Raw genomic sequence first — 23,002 nt, 5'->3', positions numbered from 1 at the left:
ATCCGACCCGGTCCGTTAAAAACAGATGGGTGGGGATTTGTTCCCCATCTGTTCAGCGGATTGGATTGGATGACAGTTGGATTGAAACAGACAGGAGGTCTGTTTCCATCTGACCACCCCATAGAGAACAGCGTGCTGCATCTGCAGACCGGACACTGACCTGTCAACTGCCTGCTCAGCGGGGATCAGCAGAGAGGTCTGCTAAGCGGGCGGATATGCTGCTGGCATCCGCCCTGTGTAAAAGGGGCTTAACATGTATGAGTTTAGTAATCAATCATATAGAAATAATTGACTTCTTTTTAGTTACAAGGTTGTTTCAAATTACTGAAGGGGGTTCCAGAAATAGCCTCCAAAAAGAGAATCCTCACAGTACAACAGTCCTAGTAGTAGATCTTGATAGAGTGTATGCAGCTGCTGTCTTCAGCATGCATCACTGCTGACTAGTTTCAAAGGTGAACCCTCTTAGTCAGTGGGTGATTGATGACACAACACAAATTGTACAAAGTACCCAAAGTAGAAATATGAATTTCTGTCCCACACCTGTCTAAACTATATTATTATTATTATTATTTAAGGTACTTATATAGCACCGTCAATTTACGCAGCACTTTACATATAAATTGTACATTCACATTGTTATATTTAGCAGTTAGGTCTCGTTTTGACTCGACAAACACCCCCACCCTTGAGCTGCAATAGGCAGAAGAGGGGGGATGTTTGCATGCTGCTGCGATGCTTCACGCTTCATGTACAGATGGGGAAGCACCACAAATGCCCCAGAAGCACATGCAATGCATGCGGTTGCAGCACAATTGTCGGCAAAATGGGGTTAAAACAGGCAAACCTGTCATTAGCCTCTGGAGCATGATCCGGAAGCGTATTGGGCTTCAGAGGTAAGGGAGAATTAGACGCACGTCTAAATCTACCCTTACTGAGTGATCATAATGGCTTTCCCATATAAAAACCCTAGTGTTTTGGTACCCTAAAAAAAAAAAAAAAAAATCCTGTTCCCTTAAAGCATGTTATACAGCACAGTGCCTGTGCTGTGTAATTTGGCACCCTGTATCACCTAAAATACTGGCTGATCCTGCCTGGCTATACCCTCTCCCCTGTTAACTGACCACGGTTTATCATGGCTGCTGAGCCCTGACACCATGGTCAGTTTACGTGCCTCCAAAATCCGCAGCCCTGCTCTGTCCTTCTCTTTCCTACCCCCCCCCCCACCCCTGCCTGTCTAAAGTTAACATAAGATTATGTCCCTCTGCCTATATTCTGAAAAAAAAAATTTGTACCTATATCAGAGCGTCTCCCGGCGCTCACCTGACTCCTCAAGCTCTCTCTCCTCCCCGGTGGACGTCAGCGGCAGGGCACGGCCCCATCCGCTGGAGCTGTCAGCCGGGCAGAGGAGAGAGCCGAGGAGTCACGTGAACGCCGGGAGATGCTCTGTTGTATGTACAAATTGGCAGCTTTTTTTATATAATACAGGCACTGGGACACATCATTATGTTACAGAGGGGATGGGAGGATTTTATTATATTGGCTAAAAAAAACACTGTAAAGCAGAGTTCCAGGCGGATAGAAAAGATACAAATGTATGCAACTTTATATTCAATATTGAATTATTAAACTTTATTTTTTTTTTTTAATGTAAGTAGTGCAAGTGTGTTTTCTATGGTCTTTTTTTTTTTCCCTTAGGCCAGTTGCACAAAGGCATAATAATTTACTAATGTTTATACTCTGGATCCTGTTGACAAAAAGATCTTGAGTAAAATGTTCCATAAAGACTTTGTGTAAGCACGCATATAGGCACGTAAGCATATAGACAAGAAAAATTAATAATAATAATAATAATAAATGCAAGTGATGTAATATCCTCAATTATACTCGAATAAACATGTTCATAAATGTGTATGCAAGTAAGTTACTGCACTCAAATATAACATTTTTTATTTTTGTTTTATGGCTTTGTACTTATTACTAATCTTTATTCAGCTGTGTGCATTGTTCCGTAGACAACAATGCATCTAATGTCAAATCAGTAAAAAACATGCCATTTTTTACTCCCCTGTGCAAGAGGCCTTAGTCTATAGCTGTCTAATGTATCCCACTTGATGCTCTATTTAGTGCTTGAAGCTGAAGGGAAAACCCCTACTTCCAGGTATGGAGGAGCATGTGGCTCATCCATGTGACAGCCTTGGACCATTCAGCTCTGTCCCAGGGGGATCCATAGTCCTGAGTGAGCTGCGACTCAAAGCTTGGCCCTTATTAAGGTCATCAGCGCTTCCCAGCGCAGCTCCAATGCAAGGACAAGGCAAAATGCCTTATGTCCTATGGCTTCAAAGAGAAGTATGGACTTACCTAGGTGGATGCACCATCGGTCCCCCCGCCGGCTCTATCTCGGTTCCCACAGCTCCCTGAGCAGAGAGCTGTTGACTGTCAGTGATTCATGTGATTAGCTGTGACCAATCGCAGCTAATCACAACAAAACACACTGAATGAATCAGTTTCATTCAGTAAAAATGGTTGCTTATACCAGTAAAATTCACTGGTATAAACAATCATAATGTGTATATATAAAAGAAAAAAAATCCTCATCACTTCCCTAGAGTTACTATGGTAACACTGTATTGTTCTGGTCACACTTAGTGTGTTTAAAAACAAAAAAATTGTAAAAGAAAATGTAATAAACAGTTAAAAAACATCATATCAGTCAGTGTCCCCGTTTCCCATTACAGCCGTTGATAACGCTCTACTGCACTGGTGACAGTAAAAAAAAAAAAAAAAATTGAATTGCTTCATTTCCTTTTCATTTTGACAAAAAATTACAACTTAAAAAAAAAAAAACTTGCCATACCTCTTACTAAATACCTTGGACGGTCTACTTTCCAAAAAGGGGTGATTTGGGAGATATTCGTACAGTCCTGGTGTTTTTATGCCTCAAGAAATGAGAGAGGCCGTCAGTACATCAGGATTGATCGATTTTCAGATATATACCATAGTTTGTGGACTCTGTAACTTTCCTACAGACAAATAATATACACTGATTTGGTTTAGTTTCTACAAAAAAAAATGTAGCAGAACACATTTTGGCCTAAATTTATAAAAAAAAGATTTGCAAAACAAAAAAACAGAAACAAAGAAAAATGCTTTTTCTTTTTAAATTTTGCTTTTTTTTCCCCATTTATTTAGGAAAAAATAAAATACCCAGTGGTGATTAACCACTTCCATACCGCAGGCTGTCATATGACGTCCTCGGCTTTCAGTGGTGATATCTGAATGATGCCTGCAGCTGCAGGCATCATCCAGATATAATTTTTTTCAGCCGGATTCTCTACATCAGGGATATGCAATTAGTGGACCTCCAGCTGTTGCAGAACTACAATTCCCATGAGGCATAGCAAGACTCTGACAGCCACAAGCATGACACCTAGAGGCAGAGGCATGATGGGATGGGTCCGCTAATTGCATATCCCTGCTCTACACCATAAGAACAGTCATAGCGGCTGTTCAGCCGCTTGATCGTTCTTACTGGTGACGGGAGGGGACGCCTCCCCCCCCCCCCCCCCCACCACCGGTGCTTCTCAGGACTCTCCATTGCGATCGGGGACCCGGAGAAGGAATCCACCAGCGCTGGAAGGAAGTCATAGAGAAAACTGAGGGACACATGTCCCCACATCTCTCCATAAAGAGGGACCGATCACGCACTATTCACTTTACAAAGGATGTTTACATTTCTTGTAATAGGAATAAAAGTGATTAAAAAAAAAGGAAGGATTTCTATCCAGGAGAGGCGGAACCTGGCTGGGGCGACAAGCAGTAAGGGATACCTCAGGACTCCAATCCTACTAATACAGGTAAAACACAAAACTCCTGTAGAAGCAGCATTTTTTTTTCAAGCTAGCCTGCATTGATGTAAAATGCAGTTACTGTATAAGCAACCATAGTGTAAAAAAAATAAATAAAAATCTTGATCACATCCCAGAGTTGTAATGTTACTATGGTAACTACAGTTAGGTCCAGATATTTTGGACACAGGCACAATTTTTATACTTTTGGCTCTATGCCAACAGAATAAAATTAAAAAGAAACAATCCAATTTAATTTGAAGTGCAGACTTTCAGCCTATATTCACGGAGTTGAACATAAATATCAAGTACAAATTTCAGGAACTGCAACCATTTTCAGGTGCTGAAATGTAATTGGACAAATGAATATAACCATAAATAAAATGTTCATTTTTAATATGTTGTTGAGAATCCTTTGCTGGCAATGACTGCCTGAAGTCTGGACATTACCAAAGACTGGGTTTCCTCCTTTCTTATGCTTTGCCATGCCCTAACTGCAGCTGTTTCAGGAAGTGAAATGCATGCTCAATTGGGTTGAGATCAGGATTGACTCGGCCATTGCAGAACATTTCACTTTGTTTCCCTCAAAAGCTCCTGGGTTGCTTTTGCAGTTTGTTTTGGATCATTGTCCATCTGTACTGTGAAGCACTGTCCAATCAACTTTGCTACATTTGGCTAAATCTGGGCTGACAGTATATCTCTAAACACTGCAGAATGCATCCGGATGCTTCTGTCACATCATCAACAAACACCAATGACCCAGTGTCACTAGAAGCCATGCATGCTCATGCCATCACACTGCCTCCACCATGTTTTACAGATGACAATGTGCGCTTTGAATCATGAGCTGTTCCAAGCCTTCTCCACACTTTTTTTTTTCTTCCCATCAGTCTGGTACAGATTAATCTTAGTTTCATCTGTGCAAAGAATGCTTTTCCAGAACTGGTCTGGCTTTTTTAGATGTTTTTTGGCAAAGTCTAATCTGGCTTTTCTATTCTTCAGGCTTGTGAATGGTTTGCACCTTGTGGCGAACCCTCTGTATTTGCTCTTGTGAAGTCTTCTCTTGATTGTAGACTTTGACAATGATACGCCCACCTCCTGGAGAGTGTCCTTCACTTGTCTGGATGTTGTTAATGGGTTTTTCTTTGCCGTAGAGAGGATCCTGCAATCATGCACCACTGTTGTCTTCCGTGGATGTCCAGGCCTTTTTATGTTGCTGAGCTCAGCAGTGCGTTCTTTTTTTCCAGAATGGAAAATGGAAAATGGCCAAACTGTTGATTTGGCCACTCCTAATGTTGCTGCTATCTCTCTGATGGATTTGTTACGTTTTTGAAACCTTACAATGGCCTGTTTCACTTGCATGGACAGCTCCTTTGAACACATGATGTAGGTTCACAGCAATAGATTCCAAATGCAAATACCACACTTATGCCGTGTACACACGACCGGACTTTTCGACGGAGTTCCAACGGAACGGACTTGCCTACACACGATCACACCAAAGTCCGATCGTTTCGAACGTGATGACGTACGACCGGACTAGAGTAAGGAAGTTCATAGCCAGTAGCTGCCCTTGCGTCCTTTTTTTGTCCATCGGACTAACATACAGACGAACAGATCTTTCAATCGGACTCGAGTCCGTCAGAAAGATTTGAAACATGTTCTGTTTCTAAAGTCCGACAGATTTTTCGACAGAAAAGGTCCGATGAAGCCCACACACGATCTAATTGTCTGACGGAATCGTTCCGTCATACGAGTTCGGTCAAAAAGTCCGGTCGTGTGTACACGGCATATGAGTCAACTCCAAACCTTTTACCTGCTTAATTGATGAAGAAATAACAAAGGAGTAGCCCACACCTGGCCGTGAAACAGCTTTTGATTCAATTGTCCAGTTACTTTTGGTACCTTGAAAAAGGGGGGGGGGGGGGCTATTAAGAACTGTAATTCCTAAACCCTACCTCTGATTTGGATGTACATAACCTCATTTAAACCTGAAAGTGTGTACTTTCAGCCTATATCCATTAATATAACTAAAGCTTGAATATATTTTGGTAAATACCTGAAAAAAAGACCTAAAATATATATACTTACCTTAACTGTATGTTTATAAAAAAAAAAAAAAAAAAAAAAAGTACTGGTACATTTAATTTTTTTATACCGCCACACCAGTTAGTGGGGAAAATTATTATTTGATCCCCTGCAGATTTTGTAAGTTTGCCCACTTACAAAGAAATGAAGGGTCTATAATTTTTATCATAGGTGTATTTTAAATAACACAGACAGAATATCAACCAAAAAGACAGAAAAAACACAATACAAATCTTGTTATAAATTAAGTTGCAGTTCAGTGAGTAAAATAAGTATTTGATCCCCAAGCAAAACATGACTTGGTACTTGGTGGAGAAACCCTTGTTGGCAAGCACAGAGGTAAGATGTTTCTTGTACAGTGGATATAACAAGTCTACACACCTCTGTTAACCACTTGCCGACCAGCCGGCGTCATTATACTGTGGCAGGTCGGCACGATCCCACGAACTGTCGTAGCTGTACATCGGCTCCTTTAAGCGGGATAGCAGGCGTGCGCATCCTCTGTACTGCGGGGGTGCCGATGCTCGTGACCGGCGGTCGCAATATCAGACACGAGAGGCAGAACGGGGAATGTGTGTAAACACACACATCCCTGTTCTGTGAGGAGAGGAGATACAGATTTGTGAGTTCCTAATAGCTAGGGACCACGATCTGTCATCTCCTATACTCAGTCCCCTCCCCCTACAGTTAGAACACAGCCAGGGAACACAGGTAACCCCTTCCCTGCCAGTGACATTTATACAGTAATTGGTGCATTTTTATAGCACTGATCACTGTATAATTGTCAATCGTCTCAAAAATTTGTCCGATGTGTCTGCCATAATGTCAGTCTCAATACAAAAAAAAAAAAAAATTTAAATGCCGTAAATCTATTCCCTATTTTGTAGATGCTATAACTTTTGCGCAAACCAATCAATATACGCTTATTGCGATTTATTTATTACCAAAAATATGCAGAAAAATACATAGCCTAAACTGAGAAAAAAAATTGGGGATATTTATTCTAGCAAAAAGTACAAAATAGTGTTTTTTTTTCAAAATTGTCGCTCTTTTTTTGTTTATAGCGCAAAAAATAAAAACCACAGAAATGATCAAATACCACCAAAAGAAAGCTCTATTTGTGAGGAAAAAAGGACGTCAATTTTGTTTGGGTACAGCATCAAACGACCGCGCAATTGTCAGTTAAAGCGACGCAGTGCCATATCGCAAAAAATGGCTTGGTCATTGAGCAGCCAAATCTTCCGGGGCTGAAGTGGTTAAAATGTCAGGTTTCTGTAATGTAAAGAAATGAGACAAAGATAGATAATTTGAAAACTTTTTCTACCTTTTATGTGACCTATAAACTGTACAACTCAGTTGAACAAACTTAAATCTTTTAGGCAGAGGGAAGTAAAAATAAAAAACGAAAATAATATGGTTGCATAAGTGTGCACACCCTTAAAGTGGATGTAAACCCAATGTCATCCTTTCTAAACTACTGCCATAGGGGTTATCTATAAGGATATACATGCCTCCTGCATGTATCTTCACCTGTCAAATGTCTCCCCTCTGTCTGTTATTAGACCCGAAAAACTGCATATTCTGTGGGTGGGTCTGTTGTCTGGAGCTCGGTGGGTGGAGTCGTGATGTCAGTAGACTCCCCGCTCACCTCTACACTCCCCTTGTCAATATGCATTTTCTCCTGTGTATTTCTTACACTGAACTTCTGCTATGATCTCTAACATCCAGTGAAAAGACAGGAAAGTAACCACATGACTTCAGCATGCCAAATCATGCTGAGGTGTGGAGCAGCCAATCCTTGCAGAGCTGCTGAAGAAAGGAGTGGGAGGGAATTAAAAAATAATGCATGTCTTAGGCTAGTGCACGAGATATGTAAATCACTTGTCACTCACAGCAAGAGGGAGGATTTGACAAAGTGATTCTCTGTTTGTCAAGTTTTATCTCACTGAACAATAAAAGAGGATTGCTCAGAGCTGGATTAACTTTGTGGCAAGACTGGGCTCAAATGATAGGAAATCTTATTCTCTACATTATGACATAAAAAAAAAAAATGTTTGGGTTTACATCCACTTTAAACTAATACTTTGTTGAAGCACCTTTTTGATTTTATTACAGCACTCAGTCTGTTTGGGTATGAGTCTATCAGCATGGCACATCTTAACTTAGCAATATTTGCCCACTCTTCTTTGCAAAAACACTCCAAATCTGTCAGATTGTGAGGACATCTCCTGTGCACAGCCTTCTTCAGATCACCCCACAGATTTTCAATCGGATTCAGGTCTGGGCCAATCCAAAACTTTAATTTTCTTCTGGTGAAGCCATTCCTTTGTTGATTTGGATGTATGTATTGGGTTGTTGTCATGCTGAAAGATGAAGTTCCTCTTTGTTCAGCTTTATAGCAGAAGCCTAAAGGTTTTGTGCCAATATTGACTGGTATTTGGAACTGTTCATAGTTCCCTCTATCTTGACTAAGGCCCCTGTTCCAGCTGAAGAAAAACATTCCCAAAGCATGATGCTGCCACCACCATGCTTTACTGTGGGTATGGTGTTATTTTGGTGATGTGTAGTGTTGTTTTTGCGCCGAACTTATCTTTTGGAATTCTGGCCAAAAAGTTCAACCTTGGTTTCATTAAACCATAACACATTTTCCCACATGCTTTTGGGAGACTTCAGATGTGTTTTTGCAAAATTTAGCCGGGCTTGGATGTTTTTCGTCTTAAGAATATACGGGAGATTGTCACATGTACCACACAGCTGGTACTTGTCAGATATTCCTGCAGCACCTTTAATGTTGCTGTAGGTCTCTTGGCAGCCTTCTTCTCGTCTTTCCATGAATTTGAGGGAAGTCCATTTCTTGGTAATGTCACTGTTGTGCCGTATTTTCTCCACGTGATAACTGTCTTCCATGGTATATCTATTGCCTTGGAAATTCTTTTGTACCCTTCTCCTGACTTATACCTTTTAACAATGAGATCCCTCTGATGCTTTGGAAGCTCCCTGCAGACCTTGGCTTTTGCTGTAGGATGTGACTAGAACAGCTGAACTTTACTTGGGGTTAATCAGAGGCACTTTAAATGATGTGTGTACTTCTTATTTAACATGAGTTTGAATGTGATTGCTTAATACAGCTACATCCCCAGTTATAAGAGGGTGTGCACACTTTTGCAAGCACTTGATTTTTTTTTTTATAGTGTATTGTTACCAATGGTTTGATGGTGACTTTGGTCCCAACTGCCTTAAGCTCATTCACAAGCTCCTTCCATGTAGTGCTGAACTGAGATTACTCATGATCATCCTTGCCCCATGAGGTGAAATCCTGCATGGAGCTCCAGACCAAGGGTAATTGATGGTTATTTTGAATTTCTTCCATTTGTAATAATTGCTCCAGCAATTTTCTCATCAAGCTTCTTGCAGTCATTCCAGCCTTGTACAGGTCTACAAGCTTGTCCCTGATGAGGTTTGAATGGAAGAAAGAATCTGTGGACAGTTGTCCTTAAGAGCACCTTATTAAATTGGTAGGAGTAATCTGTGCACCACATACTGTAGCAAGTATTATTGTTGGATGACGAGATGCTTATTTTACACCATTTGTATCAGGTGTTTTTGGTTGATATTCTATTATATATAATACACCTATGATAAACAATTAGACCCTTAATTTCTTTGCAAGTGGGCAAAACTTACAATCCGCAGGAGATCAAATAATTATGTTTGTTTAACACTGGTGACCGTTGGTTCCAAAAAAAAAAAAAGTTACAAAACCCAGTAATAAGAAAATTGTTAATCCATCCCAAGCTTATAAATCTTTACATTAAAATACTGCCACTATATACCACAGTCATGTGATAAACTGCAGTCTGTCCAGTTAGGAGGAAATTTCCATTACAGCCTGTGTCCTCATGTTATGGGAGGTGGATCTATCATGAATTAACCCACTTTTTTTTTGTTACTGGGCATGGAGGGAGGGACGGACTGGGCTGTGATTTAGGATCTGTATACACACCCACGTGATATCATGTGACCTGAAAAGCTCAAGGCAGGAAATGTTCTCTCCAGCAATAGAGACCACTCTATTATGGAGGATCTGTCCATACAGGATGCGACCCACAGTGAGTATAACAAGCACGCTATTCTGCATATAGACCGATTTTACTGTTGTGGGTTTAGTAACTTTTTCCAAAAAATATTTGACTCCCCTCTCCAAAAAAAAAAAAAAAAAAAAGCCACTCAGTACCTTGGACTGTATTTTCCAAAAAGGGGCCCATTTGTACTGTTCTGGCATTTTCATGCTTCAATGCTGTCAAGTACATCAGGATTGAGCTATATACACAAGCCCTTCCCCTCAGTTTGTGGACTCTAACTTACAGATTTTGGTTCTTTTTACCAAAGACATTTAGTAGTATACATCTGGCCTAAATTAAGAAAAAAAAAAAAAAATTTGTTTGCAAAAAAATATATATTTGTTGCACAACTGTCATTCAAGAGGGATAGTGCTGAAAGCTGGCCTGGGCAGGAAGGGGGTAAAAGTGCCAGCATTGAAGTGGTTAAAGGAAACAAAGTATTTTACTTGCATCCACCCAAGTAAAAAAAAAAAAAAAAAAAATTCTTAACTATGTGCAGTGCACTGGCAGCACAATGAGATGGAGCTTTTATTTGCCACTCTGGTTTGCCTTTTGCAGTGTTCCTCACCCTCCGTGTACAGAATTGAATGCTGTATGCACAATTTTATATTATAGCACATGAATCAGTAATGTTTGGGCAGCTTGGCCCAAGCAAGACTAGTCAAAATAAACCTGGAATTCCACTCTAATTTAAAAATCAATGTTTATATTCATCTGCATGATTGGGCAGTTAGAGAATTTCACTTGACTAGGCTAATTTAAAGTTTGACATTGTAGGTGCAAAGGGGAACATCTGAGTGAAGGCAACTCTGCTGTTGTGAAGTAAAATTTCTTGCCACTTACAGCACAAGGGTGGCCAGTGAAAGATTCTAGTTGCAGTACTTAGGCTACTGTGTACAGGGTGGTTTACTGGCTAAAAAGAATTGCATTTTATGTGCAGCTGCTGGCATTCTAACAATGAAGTTAAAGATAAATTTCGCAATCATAATTTTTTTTTAAAAATTTTATTATAAATCACACTGGACACACTGCAGTGAATGTCACAAAATTACATTTTATAAACATAAAATTAGGGGGGGGAACATAAAATCACTGTATACACAGATGACGTTGACAGATCATGGATAGAAAAAAAAAAAAGGGGGGGGGGACCAGATGCTATTTACATCAAGACACAAGCGTGTCCTGTACACAAAGTCCTCATAAGAGAAAATTGTAAACTCCCAGTCTGGATGAAAGCCTCCTGTAGTCGATCCTTAGCCATAGCTACCTATAAGACAGACATGTATTAGATTTTTGGCAAGATTAGCCTTGCATAGCCCATTTTAAAAAGCCTCTAAGAAAAATCATATGCAGTCATATCCTTTGCTAGGCATTTACCCCCAACTAATGTTTCAAGTCTACAAATAAAAAAAAAAAAAAAAAAAATTAAATTATGTGCATATAATATAATCATAGAAACATTTCACCCTCCAGTTAAATAAGTCCTCTGCAGATTTCACTATTAGCTATAAAGAAAGGAAGTAAACATTAATCCTAAAAATAAACAAAAGCTCTGGATACATCCCTTTAAGAAAAGCCAATATTAAGCTGTGAATTCATTTACTTTAAAAAAAATGCCTGCAAAACAATTAATGAACGTTAACAAAAAGACTTTGAAGGTTAAGAAGCAAAGTCTGAAGTAGTTTTTCCCAGTTTAAATCTTTACGCTGGTACATGAAGTTGGAAGAGACCATACCACAGGACAGCGGTTTCTGGTGTACGCCTTGCACTCTGCCCACAACGTGCGACCCCAGAGATAGACGTGGTCAGGGTGACACACGGCCTGCAATGAAGTTCCCGCTGGCGGGTACAAACAAGGTATAATGTCAGAGTTAGAAGACAACAATTCTTCTTTACCTTAAGTTGTACCCATTTCAGTACTTTACCTTGGTATTTACTTTAAAAAAATTTGCTCATTTATTCCTTAGTTCATCTGGCATAAAAAGACCAGATTAAACAAATTTAAAGAGTTTACTTAATAGGGAAAAATACTCAAGGTTCGTCTTTAAGTTAAAGCTCTAAAAAAACACACTATGCAATACAATTAACAAAGCTGTTCACAATTTTACATTTATAAAAAGGAGTCCACACAGATTAAATTTCTCTTTATTAAAGTTTAAGACTTTAAAAGTTTAAAATATCCATTCTGCTTTATACATACCTGATGCAATTGTAAAAGCCATTAATAAGGCTGATAGTTATTTAGGTGACTTCCGCCTCCTCTAGATGCCTTGCCATATGTGCTTTGCTGGCCTGCAGCAAAACAAGTTAAAATATAAAAATATTAGAGGTCAGCAACATCTTGAAGGTTACGTTAGACAGTTCAATACAAAGCAATGAAACAGCGGGGGGGGGGGGGGGGGGAGCCAAAAAAAAAAAAAATATAAAAAGTGTGCGCTAAAGAACATGTCCACTATGGTTTGTCTTTAAACACTTAATTCTTAACTTGCCTGTTTAGCAGGTTACCCATATGTTGCTGCCTACTTCCAGGTTTGGGGCACACATGTGCACCCCCTGCTGTGAGTGTACACAGCTGGAGCTTGTCAGCAGGTCCCAGCCAATGATTCATGGCCAGGTCAACAATACAGGGCTCTGTACAGAGGGAGCAATCTTTCAGCAATCATCCCTAGATGTTAACCCCTTCCCAGCCAGTATCATTAGTAATATCGCTGATCACTGTTAAGTCAGTGGCAGTTGGTTCCCCCCAGCAGCAATGTCAGATTGACTGCCGCAGTATTGCAGACATTAGTGTTAAAAAAAATCCAGTATATATACACACACCATAGTTTGTAGGCACTAACTCTCACGCAAACCAAATAAAAACACTTATTGGGATTTTTTATATATTTTATTTAATTTATTACAGATACTTATATATCAAAAACATGTAGCAGAATACATTTTGGCCAAAATTTATGAAGAAATCTGATTTTTTTTATAGGATGTTTTATGGGTGAAAGTAAAAAAGTTTTCTTCAAAATTTTCCGCCTTTCGTTTAGATCACAAAAAACCCAGTGGTGATCAAATACCACCAAAAGAAAGCGCCATTTGTGTGGAAAAGTGGTAAATTTCATTTGGTTGGCCGCGCAGATGCCAGTTAAAGTAGCGCAGTGCCAAATGGCAAAAAGATGGCCTGGCCAAGAAAGGGGGAAAAAAAAAAAAAAAATCTTCCGGAGCTCAAGTGGTTAATAAGTTTTCCACTCACCACTGTAGTCTGTGTAACCTTGATTGTATCCACCATAGTTTCCATAGTTTGAATAGTCATATCCACCATAATTGTTGTACGAGTCACTGTAAGAGTTGTTTCCATAGCCTCCATATCCTTGATCGTAGTAGTTATTGTAACCTTGGTTCCAGTTCTGACCTTGACCTTTAAGGGAATACATACATTAAAATCGCAGCATCAAAAAAGTTGCTTAGTTTTTTTTTTTTATCACTGCAATTTTTTCAAAAGTTGCATTGTTTCAGGTATTGAAAAGACTAGAAAGAATGGCTTGTGGCCCCTTTGGGGAGATTCTTTCCTGTTTCAATGACAAATATCTTTATATCTTTCAAAAAAAAAAAAAAAAAAAAAGACCACTGAGGTTAGTATTTGATGGCAGGTGGTAAGTCATAGCTGTGTGGAGCTAGAAATAGGTCATTATATAAAACGGTTCAACTATGATAAATTGTTACTATGCTCCTGTTTCAAGCCTCAGTTATACTGAGGGCCAAATGCTGAGCGTGTTTTTTTGGGCATGAAGCCTGGTACCAGACTATCCCGATTGTTATGCGTTTGGCCTTATGTCACTTAAAAATTCAATAAAAAACAGACCACAAACCTGAAGTTTATAGCCCTTTATTACTAAAGTCTGGCCTGGCTCATTCTGCATGAAAACAATGCGTGCCAAATCATAGTACTGGATCAATTTCATGCTGCTGAATTGTCAACTGTTTTGATTAAGCCCTAAAATTTAGCCCATTACATTACTTCCCAAGATTGTGTTTTACTCTGCAGATTAAAAATTCCATCAAGTGCCATCCTTGCTCACCAATGGAGTGGTGGCTGTCTAGCAAGGTTTCCACCTTTCTGGGGAAAAATACTAGATTGATTTTAACACTGGTTACATAGCAATCTTGGGTATGCCTGCCCCCCCCAATTTTAGACAGTTGATCTCTGCTCACTGGGGTGGGTGGTGGTATCTCTTCCCTGACCCAGATGCTTGAAAGTGCACGTTTGTGGTCAACACTGGACAGAAGGCACATACAACAGAAAAAAAACTCTACAACCAATATTTTGTCATCCAGTATTTGAGATAGTCACATCTCAGAAAATCTGCAGACAGAAATAAACTGACAAGAGGCTATTCCTTGCCCATTTGTCCACAATAGTTTTGCCGAAAGAAGGCTTCACTTACACATCACAATTCAATATAGGTTGAAAAGCATTTTATATACCTCCTCTGCCTCTCCCCCTTCCACCACCTCGTCCTGGCGATGCACCTCTTCCTCCTTTTTGTTGTTGCTGCTGTTGCTGTTGTCTGTAGACTTCTTTAGGCTGTGCAACTTTGATTTCACACTGAGAAAAGAGAGTCATTAAATATACAGAATACTGAAAGCCAACGTGGGGGGGGGGGAGCCTTGGTCCATCATCTTACCTTTCCTGAGCCGATCTGGTGATATCGACTTTCCAACAACTTCTTTACTGGTTCCTCGTCTGCATATGTGATGAAACAGAAGCCTCTCCTTTCATTGGTCTTTGTGTCCATGGGAAGTTCAATGTTCTCAATCTACAAAAAAGTTCCAGCAATTTATACCAAACCTTTTGCAGGGCCCAAAACGTACTTTGTAACATAACTTTTCAAATTCCAGATAGCTTCATACACAAGAAAGCAAAACTCCAAAATATTTATCACTAGTTTATGTTAGCCAGGGTTTAACTTTGTCAAGATCAAACATGTTTACATATGGTGCATTATACAAAACCTGAACAGAAGCATACTCCAATACGGAGTCATATAATCTTACAAGTAACTGTCACAAGGACCCCTCCAACTAAAACGGACCAGAAAAAAATAAATAAAACTTTGTACAAGTGGCTTCTGGAGCAATAGTGTGTTTACTTACTTCCCCAAAACCGCCAAAGTAGTCCTTGATCTGTTCTTCTGTAGTATCGGGGCTTAGGCCACCAACAAAGACTTTCTTGGGAGGCTCCTTGCCTTTCAATGCCTTTGCTCTTTTGGGATCAATAAGTTTTCCATCAAGTTTGTGTTCTTTCAGCTCAAGTACCTGGAGTTTAATAAAAGCAGATCAACCTGTTACTCTATTGGCCAAGTAAAGTCAAGCAAGACTGCTACATAGAAAGACTAAAAGACCAAAATCAAATTTCAGCATTAAGTGAAACATCACTCTCCCAATCAACAGATTATTTTTAATCCTCATGCTGCTAGAATGAGTAAATAAGATATTTACTAGTTTTAGACTGTTATATTTCTTCAGTTACTGCCTGCTTTGCCTAGGCAAATGTCATACGCCCCAGGAGGGGTTTCCTCAGCCAAGGACACCCTCCTGCATGCATGAGCTAAGGGCAGATGGATGCCAAGAAGTAAAGGCTACATTATTTGCCCTTACTCAAGATGGCCACAGCCCAAATGGGCTGTTTCTCAACAAAATAAAGCATGGAGATATGGGTGGGGGACTTTGAATATTAAAAATGAAATAAATAGCGTTTATGGTGCTCAGATGCATTGAAGATACAGGTTTAAGTGCAACTAAATTTCCACTACAAAACACCCCAGCTAATCTAACTTGGGACACAGCTACCAGCACTCCCCAATCAGAAAATGTTATGTCATAAGTTAATTTATGAATTGTGAAAATATTCTATTTTGAGGTGATCTTAACAGAGGGAAGCTCTGACCATATACTACTTCCAAGTTAAAAGGATAAGTTCACCTTTGGGAACATGTACCCAGTGCTGCAGCCGCTATATGCGGAGAAGTTCCCCATACTACGTGTCACCATTTATATAGTTAATACTTGCAAAAAGATGTGCATTATTTATTGTAGAAAGATGAACTTATCCTTTTAAAGCACTACCCCTCACTGAAATTGGCACTCTTTGCCGAGAACTAGTGTGCTGTCCTTGAGTTAGAAAACAGCTGCTTGTGTTATACTTCTCAAACATTTCACTTTGTATGGCAACACACAAAAAAAAAAAAAAACACAAACTTACTTTGTCTACACTTATAGCCTCTTTAAAGAGAACAAATCCAAAACCCCTTGATCGTCCAGTGACAGGATCCGTTTTAATCGTGCAGTCAAGCACTTCTCCGAATCTTGTCAGGTATTCTGTAAGATCTTTTTTGCTTGTGTCCCAGCTGAGCCCTCCAATAAACATTTTCCTTTGGAAGGAGAGAAAAAAAAAAAAACTGGAATTAGAAACAAAACAAGTTCATCAGCTGCACATATACATAGGAAATCGCATATTTCTGATTAACGCTTTAGCTTAAAAGCTTACTTTGTGTTTTTGTTGTTTCCCCATCGCAACAGGGCTTGTGTAAAACTAAAGCTGAATTCACAGACTTGCAGTAGAATGCAGGGAAAATTGATTGACATTTCCTTTTGCGTGTGTTTTAACTCACATTGACTTGTACTGATCTGCATTTTAATGCATTTGTAAAATACAAGTCAACACACAATTGTTTTTAATGTGTCCTGTTCACACTACAACACCACACTGACCTGCATTGGGTTAAAATCCAACATGTATCCATTTTTTTAATCTAATCTGAGAAAAGACAGAAGTAAAACAAGGAATGCCTAACATACACTAAATTAGGAAAACTGTACTCAAGAGTGCAGACATTCTAAACAGAATGCCATAGGAAAGCACAGTTGAAGTTTACTCTAGCATGGTGTCTGACTGCAAAAATCACCACACGATGATGCAGAATTCATCCATGCAGATGTATGGATTTTAATGCAATGCAGTGTGAACAGCAATACTTCATATTCCCATCGCACACATTCCTGGTATAAGCTCTCAAAGTTTGGGTGCTGCAGCAACAACCAGCTGGATACTGGTTCAAGTCACAATGTAGATATTTGCCAGCAAACCAAGGATCGGCAAAGTGGCGTCCAAACAGGTAGTTTATTGCATGATCACAACACGCTTTACAACACGTGCAACGTTTGAGTCACGCAGTGTCTGACGAAGGGGTCCTTTCTGGACACCACTTTGTGCCGATCCTTGGTGTGCTGGCAAATATCTACATTGTAGTGTGAGAACAGGACACAAAAATCCACGGTTGTGTATGTGTTGATCTGCATTTTACAAGTGCGTTAAAGATCAGCACAAGTCAACACATGTTAAAACATGCATGAAATGGATGGAAATGTACATGCATTTTACGGCAATTCAGCCTCAGCACAGTGTTAAAGCTGAACTCCAGCTTTTGTTAGACTTTACATATTTAGTGAGTACCATGTCCCTCACGTGAGGCTGCTTGATGTGGTGCATAAACCATGTAGCTGAGGCTGCATACTGCACTGTGCTCCAGGCTCAAGCCTAGATATACTGCCTCATACCCAAAGCACAGTAGTGGATCTGATCAGCGCTCAGCCATTCAGAGAAGGCGATGTATTCTAGCAATGACTACAAAGCTTGCTCTGATTGGTTGAATCAGAGGCGGGCTGATGTCAGCTTCGAGGAAGCTTATTCATTTCTAATACATTGCTTTCTCTAAATGGCTGAGTGTTGATCAGATAAACTGCTCCGGGTATGAGACATGCCTTGGCTAGAACCTGAAACAGTGCAGTATGCTGTATTAGGCCACAGCTACTTAAAGTTTATACAGCACATCCAGTGGCCTCATGTTATTGAGGGACATAGTTTGGGTCAAGCAGGCCCAGACAAGCTATGTAACATATCAAAAGATGGAGTTTAGCTTTAAATTATGAAGGTGAGGCTGGTATTAAGAAAATTAAAGTGGCTGTAAAAGCTGAAGATTACCTTCATACATCCTGTGCATGAAGGTAAAAACCTTCAGTGTGCAGCTCCCCCTCATACTTGCCCAAGCCCAATCTTGATCCACCAATGTGCACAAGGCCTTTCTGGGTCTCCCTCCTGATTGGCTGAGATCCAGCAGCAGGTACCATTGGCTCCTGCTGCTATCACTCACAAACAGTGAGGTGGGAGCAGGGTTGAGCCACGGTCTCATGGACACAGGGAGCAAGCACGCACGGGTGCCTACACAGCAAGTGACTTGCCACGGGGCACTCGATAAGAGCGCTGGCAGAAGATCAGGGCTGTGCAAAGCCACTGCACAGAGCAGATAAGTATAACTTTTTTAAAAATAAAAACCGGTTCCTTTACAATCACTTTAAGCATTTTATTGAGTCTTCATTCATGTCATTTTGAAATCAGAGCAGTACTGGCACCAGACAGTTGACTACATGTTAAAATGGGAGGCATCCTTACTACAGAATAGAGATTAAATGCTAGATGAAGGCTAAATAAGGAAAGCTGGGGAGGAAGCCATTCACTTTTGGGGAGATGATGCTCCTTGCTTTCTATAGATGCCAGCTCTGGGTCAGAGGTCACAGAAAAAAACAAAAACAAAACACAGCTCCATGGGGGGGGGGGTTGGGCTCAGCTTTGCAACCAAGTTTGTTACATCCATATGTAGGCTGTAACATTTAGCATGATCCCATTCCCCCAGCCTCCCTCCCCCACTTACCTGGAGTCCTGCATTTTTCTTTTGTAGATGGGTGGAGCGCTATTATCCATTCACTTGTGAGTGAAAAGACTACAATACCACCTAACAAAGGCAGGCGGACCCGTAGATCACAATGGAGCACATTCAACCAGTTTACTTCCTCCACACTCCTACCTGAATCAAAAAAGAGCCTGTACATTGCACTCATAATACACTGATCAAAAGGTACAATTTTCTGCAGGTGCCATTTAAAAAAAAAACCCACATGAATTTAATTTTTCATCAATAATGGTGTTCTATACATTTTTCCAGAATGTGGACTACAGGGGTTGATTTACTAAAACTGGAGAGGCCAAAATCTGCTGCAGCTGTGCATGGTAGCCAATTAGCTTTTAACTTTGGTTTGTTCAATGAAGCTTTGCTGAAAAAAGCTGGAAGCTGATTGGTTTCTATGTAGAGAGCTGCACCAGACTGTGCACTCCAGCTATAGTAAATCAACCCATATGCCTTTAAGATTACCTGAGAAAGCCTACACAATACACACACTGGTAGAAACCTAATCATCCTGCCAACGTAAAAACTATGGGGGGTATTGGAACTGCTGGAGCAGAAGTGCAGAATAACCTAACCAGTTTGCTTAGATACGCTTTTACAATGAAAGCTAGAAGCCGATTGGTTGCCATGAGCAGCTGCTATAGTCTCCGTCTATGCCATAGGCAGTCATTATGAGCGGTTATAATTAGAAGCTCTATTAGAGTGCGAGCGTCAGCGTATCACGGCTGCATACTTACAAGGGAAGGCAGACGCGCTGACGTCATCCAGTGAGCCAATCAGAAGCAAGCGTGAAATAGCTCCGCCCGTTCTCTCCTCATTGGCTACTGCTGACGACATGCGATTCGGAAAGAACGCAAATTGCACTGGCGCTAACAACGCAGCGGCAGTATTGTCACCCCCTAAGGGAGCAGTAAAATTCCTTCCCCTCCGCTATGTTCCCTCGCTCCCACCACACGCGATCACCCTACAAGGCCAAGAGCAGCGCTCCCCACACTCACCCATCATCTTGCTGGTTTTTGCTGGCGTTGATCTTGGCGCCTTCGGAGTATTCGTCCGCGTTACTGTACCCGCTCATGATTTCACCAACGGTTAGCCACGAAATCTACAAGGAAGAGACCTGACCCGTCTCCGCCACAGACAACAACGGAAAAGATCCTCCCGCAGCCCGCCCTCAGCTTATATATCAGAAGCGGGAGCCAATAGCGAGCCGCCATTCTCGACGCGTCACGTGAGAGCGCTCCCCCTCTATTGGCTGAAAACGGACTGGGGGGAGGGGGCACGACCGGAAGTGGAGAAGGTTGGGCGGGGGCTGCGTAGGGGAGACAAAGGGGGAGCGTGGAAATTGAGGAGAGGTGCTGAGGCCGTGTGCAGAAGGCCTGGTTGGGAGGGATGCGCCTTGTGGACGGTGTGTAAAATATATAGAAGTGCTCCCCACCCCCCGAGCTGTACATAAGTAAGCGCCGCTTACACATACACACAGCGGGGATTAGGCGGGCTGGGAGTAGCCTCGTCCATGTTAGCAGTGGAAGCACATTGATAGGGAGTGCTCCCGCCTCCTCCTCACACTGCAGCTTCCGCCCCTCCGCCGCACACACTGCTGGAGAAGCATGGGCTCACTTACCGTGCCGGCCTGTGTCAGTACTGTGCTCCTAGATATCGAGGGCACCACCACCCCGATTACCTTTGTCAAGGTAAGGGATCTCATAGGACATGGATAGCTCTTATGTCTTAAATTACAGTCCTTCTCTAATCTACGGGGGGAAAATGGATGAAATCTGGTGCAAACCAATCAGCGTCTAGCTTTAGCTCGTTCAGTTATGCTTTGAAAATAAAAGATTGAAGCTGATTGGTTGCCTCCTGTGTTTGAAAATTCTCTGTTTCCAGCTGAGTGTGAGCAGCAATGGGGCTCATTCACACTCCCTCCATTGATCTACATAAATCGCCCCCTTAACTCAATTTAAAGGGTAAGTTCACCTTACAGAAAAGCTGTGAAGTTAACTTACACTTGGCACCATACTAACGATCCCAAAATCTGCAGATCGGTTGTCAAATGGAATTTTACTTCCGATTTTCATATCGTGTTTACGGGCCTTAAAGGGGTTGTAAACCTTCCCATCCCCATTGGTGTCATTATACAGAAGTCCCGTGATCACCTACTGTGACATATTCAGCTGCCACTTAACACTTGAAATCCCTGCGGAATCTAAAGCGGGGGTCTGAAACTGGCGGCCCTCCAGCTGTGAAACTACAAGTCCCATCAGGCATTGCAAGGCTGACAGTTATAAGCATGACTCCCACAGGTATGATGGGACTTGTAGTTTCACAACAGCTGGAGGGCCGCCAGTTTGAGACCCCTGATCTAAAGCCTCGTATACACGCTTAGATTTTCAGACGACCCAACGTCCGTTTTTTTTTTTTTTGTGGCATGTTATGCTAGTCTCATGTCGAAAATGAAGAGGTTACTCACAATACGAAAGTTTTCGTACAACAGAATACAACGTCAGAAGTGATGTAACGCGTTGACTAGTTTTGTATGTATTCTTTTGTTTCTGAACATGCGTAGTCTTGCTCTTACGATACCTTTTTTTTTTTTTGACGAAACCCGTACTAATAAAACGCAAATCGCACGTTGTGTTCACATCCGACAAAATTTTTGCTCCCGTTTTACTTACCTGAACCCTTTTTTTTTCTCGTGCCGGGTATGAGCACACAGCTATAGCCGGTGTCTCATGTCCTGATTGGCTAGATTGATAGCAGCACAGCCATTGGCTCCCGCTGCTGTTAATCAAATCCAATGATGTGGGTGCCAGGGGGGGCGGGGCTGAGTCCGGCATTCGTGTCTATGGACACAAATGCTAGACTCGGGAGCGTGCTCACAAGGTAACCCAATCGGGAGAGCGCTTCTCCTAGGGCAGCGATGGCGAACCTTCGCACTCCAGATGTTTTGTAACTACATTTCCCATGATGCTCATGCACTCTGCAGTGTAGTTGAGCATCATGGGAAATGTAGTTCCAAAACATATGGGGTGCCAAGGTTCGCCATCACTGGTCTAGAGGGTTATCTGATGCAGGGAGGAGCTGCGAGAGCCACCGGGGGACCCCAGAAGAGGATGTTTGGGGGCCACTCTGTGCAAAACGAGCCACACAGTGGAGGTAAGTATGACGTGTTATTTTTTTTAAAACGATCCTTTACAATCACTTTAGATGTACCTAGTAAAGGTACGTATAGGAAGCATTCTAATTGGTCGACTCCATCACATGGACGGCGCCAACCAATCAGAACCTGCCTATCCTGTCAGCGCTGGAGATGAGGAGAGAAAGCCGCAGTGATCAGTAAGGCCTGATTCACACCTTTGCATTTTTAGTGCATTTTGCTGATTTGCACTACAGAACGTGTTCCATTGGAAAAAAATGTTAAATGGACTGCAGTGCAAATCTATAAAAAAGCAAAAAGCACTAAAAATGCATAGGTGTGAATCAGACCGATCTGATGTCTCACAGCGGGTGATCTCGGGGCTCAGGTACAGTTGGGTGGGGGGAGGGTCAAGTGTAAATTCACCTTACAGATTTTCTGTAAAGGTGAACCTATGCTTTAAGGGAATATAGAAAAGAAATATGTAAGGCCACGCATCATCACGTAGCGGGAACGAGTGTTCCTGCTGCATGATTTTGACATTGCGATTTTCTTGTGATTTCGCATGTTGCTTAGGGCAGCCCATCCACTTGATTGGGCTGCCCTATGCGTGTTTGTCACCCAAAAAGAAGCTTCTTTGGTATGCCCAATAAGCTTTATTTTGTAAAACATCTTTTAAGTTCAGTAAAAAAAAATCTACAAAAAAAGAGATTCCTGCTCCTTTAGGCTGGGTTCACACTATAACACGCAGCGGCTCACAGCAGGAGTCCGGTGCGTCTCCATTCACAGGTTCAGGTCTGAATTCAGCTAGAATATTTGGCTGAATTCGGACCTGATACGGACCAAAAGACGCCCAGGGCTCCTGTGCAAATCGCACCGGAGCCCCTACGGAGACGTGTGAATCGGCTCTATAGAGAGCGGGGTCACAATCTCCTGCTATGCGAATGGGATGCTGTGAAACCCACATCTTATTTGCATAGGTGTGAACCCGGCCTAAATGCCGACAGTTACTTGAACAAG

General features: G+C 41.4%; 2 protein-coding genes and 1 non-coding gene across 8 annotated transcripts in view; 1 reads left to right on the top strand and 2 right to left on the bottom strand.

Annotated features, from left to right (window-relative positions):
• ENOPH1 (enolase-phosphatase 1) overlaps positions 1 to 23,002 on the top strand; it is a 111,804-nt gene that overhangs the window by 17,478 nt on the left and 71,324 nt on the right. Inside the window, exon 1 of one of the 5 annotated variants that reach the window (XM_073597875.1) lies at positions 20,128 to 20,540. The exons of 2 other annotated variants lie outside the window; for them this stretch is intronic. In XM_073597875.1, the coding sequence (XP_073453976.1) occupies positions 20,457 to 20,540 (84 nt within the window). In that variant the 5' untranslated portion in view covers positions 20,128 to 20,456. Of the gene's footprint in view, positions 1 to 20,127; positions 20,541 to 23,002 lie in introns of those variants that run through there. 2 more of the 5 variants (XM_073597889.1, XM_073597906.1) reach the window with 2 other exon arrangements.
• LOC141107108 (heterogeneous nuclear ribonucleoprotein D-like) lies at positions 11,178 to 20,029 on the bottom strand. Of its 2 annotated transcripts, XR_012235786.1 has the most exons (9): positions 19,848 to 20,029; positions 16,311 to 16,479; positions 15,203 to 15,364; positions 14,734 to 14,865; positions 14,534 to 14,654; positions 13,302 to 13,466; positions 12,258 to 12,349; positions 11,793 to 11,896; positions 11,178 to 11,324 (listed from the first exon to the last, which is right to left on the bottom strand). XR_012235786.1 is itself a non-coding variant. In XM_073597865.1 (8 exons), the coding sequence occupies exons 1-7, from the start codon at positions 19,922 to 19,924 to the stop codon at positions 12,279 to 12,281; spliced, it is 897 nt and encodes a 298-aa protein (XP_073453966.1). In that variant the 5' UTR covers positions 19,925 to 20,029; the 3' UTR covers positions 11,178 to 11,324; positions 12,258 to 12,278. The 2 variants fall into 2 exon arrangements, 1 of the variants encoding a protein (XP_073453966.1); XM_073597865.1 differs by lacking the exon at positions 11,793 to 11,896.
• Positions 16,911 to 17,041, bottom strand: LOC141125041 (small nucleolar RNA SNORA15). The gene has a single exon (XR_012241343.1). It is a non-coding gene; the product is annotated as a small nucleolar RNA SNORA15 (small nucleolar RNA).

The sequence above is a fragment of the Aquarana catesbeiana genome, linkage group LG01 (genome assembly GCF_042186555.1).
Source record: "Aquarana catesbeiana isolate 2022-GZ linkage group LG01, ASM4218655v1, whole genome shotgun sequence".
NCBI classification, from domain to species: domain Eukaryota; kingdom Metazoa; phylum Chordata; class Amphibia; order Anura; family Ranidae; genus Aquarana; species Aquarana catesbeiana.
Note: the sequence above shows the minus strand (reverse complement) of the source record. Positions and strands in the feature narration are given on the sequence as shown.

Excerpts from the sequence above, each read along its gene's own strand:
- LOC141107108 (XM_073597865.1), bottom strand. The coding sequence starts at position 19,924 with ATGAGCGGGTACAGTAACGCGGACGAATACTCCGAAGGCGCCAAGATC. Across the intron at positions 14,866-15,202 it reads ACTTTGGCGGTTTTGGGGAA|ATTGAGAACATTGAACTTCC; the intron begins GTAAGTAAACAC and ends ACTTTTTTGTAG. Across the intron at positions 12,350-13,301 it reads AGGTTACACAGACTACAGTG|GCCAGCAAAGCACATATGGC; the intron begins GTGAGTGGAAAA and ends GTTTTGCTGCAG.